The sequence below is a fragment of the Merops nubicus genome, unplaced genomic scaffold, assembly GCF_000691845.1.
Source record: "Merops nubicus isolate BGI_N331 unplaced genomic scaffold, ASM69184v1 scaffold1462, whole genome shotgun sequence".
NCBI classification, from domain to species: domain Eukaryota; kingdom Metazoa; phylum Chordata; class Aves; order Coraciiformes; family Meropidae; genus Merops; species Merops nubicus.
Genome location: NW_008591440.1, coordinates 121,885 through 132,022, shown reverse-complemented (window position 1 = coordinate 132,022; position 10,138 = coordinate 121,885). Strand labels below are relative to the sequence as shown.

General features: G+C 41.9%; 1 protein-coding gene across 1 annotated transcript; it reads left to right on the top strand.

Moving 5' to 3' along the window:
* Positions 1 to 200: 200 nt before the first annotated feature.
* ACER2 (alkaline ceramidase 2) lies at positions 201 to 8,286 on the top strand (the record flags this gene model as incomplete). Its single annotated transcript, XM_008950251.1, has 4 exons — positions 201 to 313; positions 2,842 to 3,014; positions 7,109 to 7,246; positions 7,945 to 8,286. Coding segments are annotated over 4 exons (611 nt in total), but the record flags the coding sequence as incomplete, so codon positions are not given.
* Positions 8,287 to 10,138: the final 1,852 nt, after the last annotated feature.

Sequence of the window (10,138 nt, the reverse complement as noted above, 5' to 3'; positions counted from 1 at the left end):
GCCCCTTCGGTACCGGTTTGTGACACCCTCTTCCTTTTGTATATCCTAAAGTGTACGTACAGCTGGACCTGTGGAAGTAGCTGAATTTTCATCTGAATTTTGAAGGCAGTGGCTGTGGATAGTGTTAACTATTCAAAGGCTAAGTGTGTGTTTAGAAGCCTATTGCTGTTGTAAAAGTATATTTTTTCTTTTTCTTGCAGGATTAAAAGCACATTTTAGCCAGTTTAAACATTCTGGTTGTAGTTTATCACCCCTAAAAAAATGTGCTGTAATCCTTGTACATATTGCTCTTTTATGCAGTAAAGATGTTGAGGTAATGAGACATCTGAATTGCAGCACCAATGTTCTTTTCTCTGAAAATGGCTATGGCTGCTGCTTCTTGCCTTCTTATACTGTTAATCTCTGGCATTATTTTGTGGTGGGTTTTTTTTTGGTTTTTTTTTTTTTTCCCCTTGTGTGCTTGATTAGAAGTTGCTGTCAGGGGGAGAGGAGGGAATGTTGGTACCTAGGTTGACTATTCCTCAAAATAGCTTGCACTGAGGAAAGTGTCTTGAATTCCCATGTACAGTCTGTGGAGTCTAATGGCTTTGTCATGTTGGTGTGGATTTAATACTTGGGCGTATTACAGGACACCATCAACTTAACAAGCAATTAGGTTTTACTGGGGTGTTTTGGTCGATGATGTGACTCTTAGACATTTAGTTCAGGTGAAGAAGATTTCAGAGTCTTGAAGAGTTTCTGCCTGTAAATTAATCTTCAGAAGCCTGTGGGGATCATTGTGTGTCATCTGTCACTACCTTCTGATAGTGTGCTGGGTAGGTTCATAGTGTTGGTCAAGAGATTAAACTATACCCTTTTTACAAGGAATAGTAATGCTTTTGGGGTGAAATCCTGTTTCTGTTGAACTTAGTGTTAAAACTATAAGTAATCATCTCCCAGGTTATAACTGATCTGTAAAAATACTGAGATGAGGTCAAGGATGTCCCCTATCCTAAATTTATCAGAACTCCTCTTCTTGAGAATCTGGCATGGTAGTTACACAGTATGGTCTTTATACCTTTCTGAAGCTTATGGAGAAAGACATACTAGGCAACCAACCCTAGCCCAGAACAGCTTTATCTTCCTTTTTTTTTGTTTTGTTTTGTTTTGTTTTTTCTTTTTCCTTTGCCTAGCTTATCCTCTAATACGCCTACCTAATCCTCTCCTCACTGCAGCGGTCTTCACTTTCTCCATCCTCATCATGCTCTGGCTTCTCTATGCTGCAAATGTTACTATCTACCACAACCAATTTGTAGTGCCTTTAGTCCTTAAGGCATTCACATCAGAACATAGCTTCTTACTGAAGTAACTTGTTGCCTTCCAGCAGAAAGAAAAACTTTAAAGAAAAAGCCAGATGGAATGAGCTAGGTGAAGGTGGTGTCACTTGTGGCCAGGGCACGATGCTGCACAGGTGTACTGAGACCCTACCACAGACATAGAATCAAGGACAGAAGAGCCATCCTTGGACAGCAGCTAGTTTTATAAAGCTGTGGGACAGTAGTTGAAGGGCAGCATGATGATCTTGTGTCTGTCATAGTCCTGCCACAGACCAGAAGTGGGTTGTTTAAATTCCTAACTTGAAGTTAACATATAATTAATGTAAGAGTTGTCAGGCTGCTTATACAGGGCCAAATTGTGATTTCATTTATCCTAAGAATATATCAAACTGTAATCTTTTAAAGTGTGGGAATCCTTGCCTACTATTGAAATTGGATGAAATAAATGTTCTTACCTTGTAGTTTTCAGTATTTGTAGGACTTAAAAGAGATAAAGGAAAACAAGACAGACTGATGTGACTGTAGAAGTTGAGGCATTACAAATAACAAAATATCTGAAAAATCCATGTTAGAAGCATGAAGAATGATCACACAGCTCTGCTTGGAGGAAGTAGACTGCTGCATGCAGAGGTGGACTTGTTCCTGACTCACTGTGGGAGGAGATAGGAGTGTGGTCTGCAACAAAGAAAAACTTAACCCTGCAGCCGAGTGACTGTTAATGGGTGTTCTTTATTCTGGCACCGGGCCCCACTGGGGGTTCTCCACCATAGGTGGCCCACCAACCCCATAACTTTCAAGTTTTTATATTTACAAAGGTGTTACATACTCATATTCTCTTCCAAAAATCATTAACATAAACGCACCTTCCTAGGAGATAATTATTCCAGGGTCTCTGCTGTCATCTAGTGTCCTTTCATAGATAGCACAGTCATTCTGGTGGTCCTATCATCTTCATCACTTGTTCTCCAAACAAACTTTCCTGGTTAGGCAGCTTTCAGCTTCCACCCAGTCTGCATAAGCAGTTCATTATCACAAGAAGTGCAACACCTGTATGAATTAGAACTGAAACACCCTGCTTTCTTGTCTCTCCTGGGGCCTCTTTGTCTTTGCTGCTGGGTACTTCTCAAAACACTTAAAAGGGTTTATTCCAGTACAGAAAAAAGCAAGTTTTAACCTAATTCTGCTACACCCTACACAAGCCCACTATGACTAACTGCATGTTCCCAATTACCATGGTTATTTTCTGGCATCATTTCAGGCCTTTGGATTTTGAAACCAGTGATTAGGGTGTGTGTGGATGCATATGCATACGTATACGTAGCTGCTTCAAAAGACCACAGTCCAGCAAAGATTTGTGTATTGGATTAACTCTGCATGCACGTGCAGATGTGTGCAAGATCCATATCCATTTTCTGTACGTTGTCGTTGCACCTTCTGAATATACCTAGAGAAACCTGAATTTTCTTACATACCAAAATAATTCTAAGATTTCTGGTTTTAGTAATTGAAAGTTTTTAATTAAAAGCTGTTTTTCTTCTCCAAAAACCCTCAAATGTTCAGGAGCCGATTTAAAGCTGCTGTGGGTGTCCTGTCTGGTGTTACTACCTGCCTCGCCTTCATCAAGCCTGCCATCAACAACATCTCGCTAATGACTCTGGGCGTTCCCTGCACAGCTTTGCTCATTGCTGAGTTGAAGAGGTGAGTACATTTCTCCTGAATACAGAGCTGCCTCCTGAGGTCCTTAGGCCACTGCGTGATGATGCACTAGATCTGGCGTCAGTGCTTGTGCTAGCAGACCAGAAATGCTTCTCCCACTTTCAAGCACAGATCTGATATAAACTTGCTCTCCCAGTTCAGACATTTTTGTCAAGGTTTTTTTTTTCCTAGGCCATTATACTACTTTAGGTACTGTCTGTCTTCTTACAACGTATCTGTTGCTACAACCTGACCTAACTCAAGTTTGTTTGTTGTGGAATCAGGGCCAGGGTTTCACTCTTCTGACAGAATTTCTGCTGTACAGTCTGCATAAGGATGAGGTGATTGAGTGATCACAGTCTGGGTGCTAGAGGGAATATGGAGCAAGGCCCAAGCATGCATGGATCTTTATGAGAAGATAGCATTGTCACAAAAGAACATTATATCCTTAAATACGGAGCTGGTAGGGTAGGGTGTATGCTAGGAAGTATTGTGGGCAGGAGATGATCAAAAGGTAGTTAGGTGCATACTTGTCCTTGAAAGACAAAGACATTGTAAAATTCATTCTTATTTCTGTTCAGACAAATCCCTCAATGTGTTTCATTAATTAAAAAAAAAAAAACAAAACAAAAACCAAACCTAAACAAAATGAACTCGCCTAAGTGGGGTATCAATAAGACCATAGATGTGGATCCTTTGATTTGCTGGTCCATCCTGGATAACCATTGAGATTGTAACATCATCAAGTAAGTATCATTTAGTGAGTCATTATCAGGCACGTGACTATTTCTGTATGCAGACAGATGCTGGAGTGTTGTGCAGCTGACCTCTGAGCCTTCAGCAGTTTACCCTAGCTTCAGGTCTGTATGTATTTGATTCTCCTGCTGTGGGTGAGCCTTGCTTCATTGCCACAGGTTGCTCACAGTTCCCTTTATTCCCTTGACTAAAAGGTTAATCTAGTTAAAAGTTTAAAATATTCTCTTGGGTGTAAAGGGAGATACCTGTGTTACAATAAATCAAGAAGTTAATTGACATCCAGCAGCTTGCATTGCTTTGAAGAAAGCTGGTGTGTTTTGTTGGGAGTGTCATGACGTAGCACGATAAAGCTGCTGGAAGCATGTGCCAGCCCACTCCCTTTGATAACAAATGGCTGAGGCACATGAGTGTTTGCAGAAACTTTGGTATTTAGATAACTGCTGTTTGTGTTAAGCTGAGAACACGATGCATTGTATAGGCAACAGCTGCAAATGGAAATGCAAGCTCTATGGGGCCCAATTTCTTCCAGAGCAGAGTAGGGTAGGAGCGTGTCACAATTCTGTGCAGAGCACTGCGGACAGCTCTTTCAGACCCTCAGCTAGCAGGTGCTGTTTCAGTGCTTGTTTGAATGATTAGTACTGTTGAGAAGTGGGTTGGGTCAGTGTCTGTTGCCAGTGTCCAGGTGATATCTGCATTACATCTCCTCATTGTAGTAAAAGCAATCCAAGTAGGAGAATTTGCAGTCCCATGTCCTCAGCCCATCTGAAGCACAGTCACTGCAGCCTGAAGACTCTGTGAAGAGTGATGTCAGAGAAACCAGGATTATTGCACAGATCAGCAGGCTATGCTCTCCTCATTGTGCTTGACTCTTTCTGCCTAAGCCTAGTATTTAGCAGTATACCCTGCAGCATCTAGTCTTAAGCTGCCAAAAATAAACTGCAGTACCTGATGGTGGTACTGAGCAACCTGTCATTATGATCTGTAACATTTCTATGGCTGATCTGGCATTTGGAAAGTTTCTTCAAGTAAGCTTTCACTTTTCCTTTGCAACTTTGAACTTTTTGAACCATGCAGGTTAAGTGTCCTCTCCTGTTGATAATCAGAGCAGTTGTATATTGATAGGCATAGTTACTGGGCAGAGGAGCTGGAAAGCTTTTGTGTTGTCAATCTACACATAGAATGCCAGAATGCACAATTACCCGTTGCTAAAGTCTGGTTTTATCTGTCAAATGTACAAAATTGATTCATGCATATTTCTGGTTAGGTACGTGGTTTAGTGTCTGGCTCTTGCACACAGTTGTGTGTCTCACTGAAGATTGTAAGTCTTGGAAGCAAATTAAGCCCGATGTGCTTAATACACACAGCAGTGGTTTTTGACCAGTAGTGATTTTCCCTCTTCTCTGAAGGAGCCCATGCTGTCTAGCCATTTGGTAGAAGCATGAGTCCTCCAAAATGAGGGGAATTTATCTGTATAGTTTTACTGATAAGTGTGTAACATCTTGGATGTATTTCTTACTCTTAAAAATGAATGTAAAAAAGAATTTGTGTATCTGCGCTCTGAAACTTGACAGGCAACTGAAAGACCTCCTTACTCTTTTTTTCCTTTGTGCTCCTTGTAGCCTTTTTAAAAGTAGAGACATTTCGGAGAAGCAAGCCTTTCTTACAATAAGCAGCAAAATCTTGAAGCTGCCTTGGGCAAGCTCTGTCTCCTCTAACCATGTCCTGGTGGTTTGCCACGTGGATTGAGGGACTCGGGCCTAAGAAAAAGGTCATTCTGGTTTATATGCTATGTGGAGTATTAATTTTTGTGGCAGTATTGTAGGTGTTTCTGGTACAAAGATGGCTATCTTTCTTGTGGAGACAACAGCTTAGGCAGTAGTTGAAGCACTTTTTTGAATACTAAAGATAGATGTGATGATTATGAATGTGACATTATTTATAGATGGCTTAAAAAAGAAATGTTAGAACTAAAACAAACTTGTACAAAGAACACTGCAGAAAATCCTCTGTTAACAAGATCAGGTGGTTTTCTGTCATTAATCCAGTGGCTATAAAGGTGCCTCTGCTCAGACTTAGGAGTTTCTTACTCCCAAGTGCCTGTTAAAATGTTAGCGGAAGTAGCATTTCAAGAATTAAAAAAAATCCCGCAGGGAACGCTCTAATTCTTTAGCGTGCAGTACACCAGAGCCAGGTATACTGCTGCTCCTGCGGTACATTCAGACAAGTGTTGCTGGACAGAGAACTCTGTCTGTGTGTTTTGATTTTTGTGAATGCTTACCTGGGCTCCCTTAGCACTTACGCTGCTCCTGTAGCAGTGGAAGTTCTCCTTTTCCACCACAGTGGGGCAGAGATCATTCTCCGACCCTGTCTTCCTCCAGCTGAATGGTTGGAGATTGTCTCACGTGTGTGGGAAGGTGTAGTGACAAATTTTAGTTTGGAGACAGAGCTGATCAGTATTAGTACTTCCCTGATAGTCAGTGCAGAGTAGCCAGTGGCTGTGTGGCCACAGAGACAATTAGGAGTAAATGTTGAAAAAATTAGAACTCTGTAAACAGACCAGATGAAGACAACAGGTTTCAGGCTCATAAGTATTTTGTGTGGAAGGCAGAAGGACTAGGGAGCTTTTTGGTCTGTGCTGCCTTGTGTATCTTGAGTTGTCAAGGAGAGTCACATGGGAAGAAGATCAGGTACCATAAATTCTACTGCAGTGCACGCAGTTAAGACATGTTTGCCTATTCTAGCTCCCTCCTTCAGGGATACATATTTTAATTGCTTCTGGGTGTCACGTGGTGAAGTGACCCTTTGAAGAACCTGTTTGCCAGGCATTGATCACCTTCTAGCTGCAGTGAATGACCCCAAGAATTGTGTGGAATAAAACTGATGATTCAGTGTTAAGTGTGCTGGAGTGGTGGTCGGAGCGGACAGAAAGGTTGGCTAGGGATCTGCTGGAGAGAAGGAGGCATGGAGTCATTCTCAATAACTTTTTGGCAGAGGTGTTAGACATAGATGAGTATGGATTAGATGATCCACTTTGTAAGACATTGGGACAGAGCAATGGAATGTGGGGTGCTTAGCATTGACTTGCTTTCCTTCTAGGATGTGGAAGGGTAAGACAGAAGCCTGTAACCCTGATGAAGACTGAGTATGCCATATTATACTGGCTAGAGATCTGGCTTATTGGTTTACTCTTGAGATGTAGCTCAAATACATCACTTTAAACAAATCCCTCTGTCATCTGATTAGTAGGTTTGGGAGTGCTTTAGAAGGTCATATCAGTGATGTGAAAAGACCAGTTAATTGAAGCAAATTTTGTAACAACTGCTTTGTGTTTTCCTCCTCAGGTGTGAAAACCTGCGAGTGTACAAACTGGGTCTCTTTTCAGGTCTTTGGTGGATGCTAGCACTTTTCTGCTGGATCAGTGACAAAGCATTTTGTGAGATCTGGTCCTCATTTAACTTCCCTTATTTGCATTGTGTGTGGTAAGTGTTGTGTATAAACTCCACCTTTTGATTCAAATGTGATACGTCCTCACCCCATTGCCCTTCTGTGTGCCTGATGGCCATTTCTGGTTACTGCTAAGTAGAGTTACTGGTGTGATTATAAGCCTAGAGCAAGTTTCATGCCATCCAAGGTGGCTGATTTCAGAGTCTCTTCAGCCTAATCAGATCCTTCAAACACTAAGTTCTTTAATTGTAACTGAATTCCTTGGCCTTCAGGTTACTAAAAATCCCACAGCTGCTCAGCTGAAGCAGTGACTGTGAAAGCTTAAACTTCCATTGTCAACAACTGGAGGTGAAATGGGAGAGTAGTGGAGAGCTTTGTTGCCTTTTCTCCTTTACCACCCAGCAAATTCTGCTCTTCTATTGAAGGTGCTATATCTCAGCATTTCTACACAAATCTATCAGGTACAGAGGGTCCAGAAAGCTGCAGCCAGTTTGGACCAAGTATAAGCAATGTTTTTGTAGTTTTCCTTATGCTCTATATTCTTCACATGTGTACGAAGGACAGACAGCAACCCTATGGGGGACTCGGGGAAGAAGCCGAAGGACAAACTGATTGTAAAGCATGGTGATATATTTGATTGCTTTAGTGAAGTGACAGTACTGATTTTTTTCTTTTTTTTTTTTTTTTTTTTTTTTTTTTTTTTGTGTGGGGTGGGGCGGTTGTCTGTTCCCAGGCACATTTTGATTTGCCTTGCGGCATACCTGGGCTGCGTCTGCTTCGCGTACTTCGATGCTGCCTCCGAGATCCCTGAGCAGGGCCCTGTCATAAAGTTCTGGCCCAGTGAAAGGTGGGCGTTCATTGGCGTTCCCTACGTCACCCTCCTTTGCGCACACAAGAAGGCACCTGTGAAGATCACATGAAGCTGGCTGTGGAATGGGGATGGAGCTTCAACGTACAATCCAGCAGAGACAGTATTTAAATAATGATAACTGAATAGGGTTGTACTTTATCTTCTTCTAAGATACACTGCACTTAGGTGTCATAGAAAGAGGAGGCAAGTGTGTTCTTTCCACTCGCTGTAGAGGAGAGAGGAATCAGGAAGGTGGAGGCGTTTCAAAACTGAAGTAACAACAAGCTTGTCTGGTTGGATCTTGTTTGCACTGTTTCCAATGTAGCAATTGTCTTGACAAAAGCTTTTTCCGAATACCGGTGTCAAGGAATGATGTTTCTGCAGTTTGTCACCTGTGGTGCTTGATTCACTTCTTTTGTAACTTCTGGCTTAAGGCCTTTGCAAAAGAAGCCAGTCCAAGGTGCCTACATGCCGTCCCGTGTCCTTCTCAGCTCTGATTTTGGTGTGGTTGCACATGGCCCCCGGAGAGTTCTCGAAGGCCGTGCTCGTCCCCACTGGGCCTGTGGCACAGGGAGTGCAGCCTGCAGCGCCCCGGATCACCGAGGACGCACGCGGCTGCTTCCCCAGGTACAACAGGAGGTGGGTGCAGAGTGTTTGCAGCCAGGTAACTGGGTCAGTGCAGTTACACAGTGTAAATGTGGGAATAGCTGACAGAAAATCGAGTCCCTAAAACTAAACAGGAGTTCAGGGGTTTTGAATTATTCTGAATTTCCACTGACCTGTGAACATTTGTATACTGCATATTTAACTCTTACAGACACGTCACAGAAATCCTTCTGTACCTCTGCAGACATATTTAGTCTTGAATTTGACATTGAAGCTCAGACAGAAGTGTGAACATTAATTTCAGTAAAGAGCTCAGGTCAGCATAGATTGACAGTGTGATTAAACTATAAAAATTTGTAGGTGCCTAGCTGGATGTCTAATTTGAGAGTTAACTTCTCACCAGTGCATTGCAAAGTGACATGAGCACTAGTGTGATTCTCTGCTAGTTATACTTAGGGAAAAAGTAGATAACCACTTGAAAACCAAGCTGAAGACCTAGATTTAAGTGAGCAATGGAATGTGACACTGAGTCTTGCATTATTTGCAGGTCCAAATTTTCCATTTGTTTTCAGCCTGTCTTCTGAAGATAAAGGATGTCTAGATCTGTTGAGTTTTAAGGATATATGTTGATGTTGAGGTCCAGGAATGGCTATGGTTCTTGCAAGCAATTTATGCTAGATCTCTTTTAAAAATGATGCAAAGTGCAGGCATGTTTTTGAATATTAGCCATTGTAGCTGCTAATTGCTGCATTCTTGATGGAAATAGTGTCTGCTTACATTCCACCTAATTCCAGAACTGTAAGTGGATTAAGGCTTTGGATATACACTTTTATTAATAAATTATATTTCTTTTTTGAATATTAGACCAGGAAATACCATTTCCTCTGTACTTTGCTAAGAAGTCTCATGTTGTGCTTGGTTTTTTTATGAATGTGGAAAATATACAGTATCATCTTCAGGAAAGTGGCTTTTATCAAGAATGTTGATTTGAATTAACTTTCAAGCATTGTAAAACCTTTCAGTTAACTTTTGTATTCGGATTTATCCTTGGAAAACAAGAGCTAAGGTGTATGCTGTTAATGCAGCAGAGTTGTTAGCGGGAGGTATGACAGGCTTCTTGAGAACTTCTGTGGTGGGTTAACCCTGGCTGAGCACCAGATGCTCACCAATCCACTCTATGACCTTCCCTCTTTCCGCTCCCTCCACAGAGCAAAGGGGGAAAGGAAAATAAGGGTAAAAAAAAAAGGCAGTTTAATGGAAAAAAAACAAAGGCAAGCAATGCCGTGCATGGAAGCAAAGATAAAAACCCAAAGATTTATTCTCTACTTCCCATCAGCAGGGGATGTCTGGCCCCTTCCTGGGAAGCAGGGCTCCAAAATGCATAGTGGCTGCTCTGGAGGACCAAGGGGTAGCCCCCGCTTTCCCCTCCTCCTTTGTACCAGCTTTATAGCTGAGCTGACGTCATATGGTA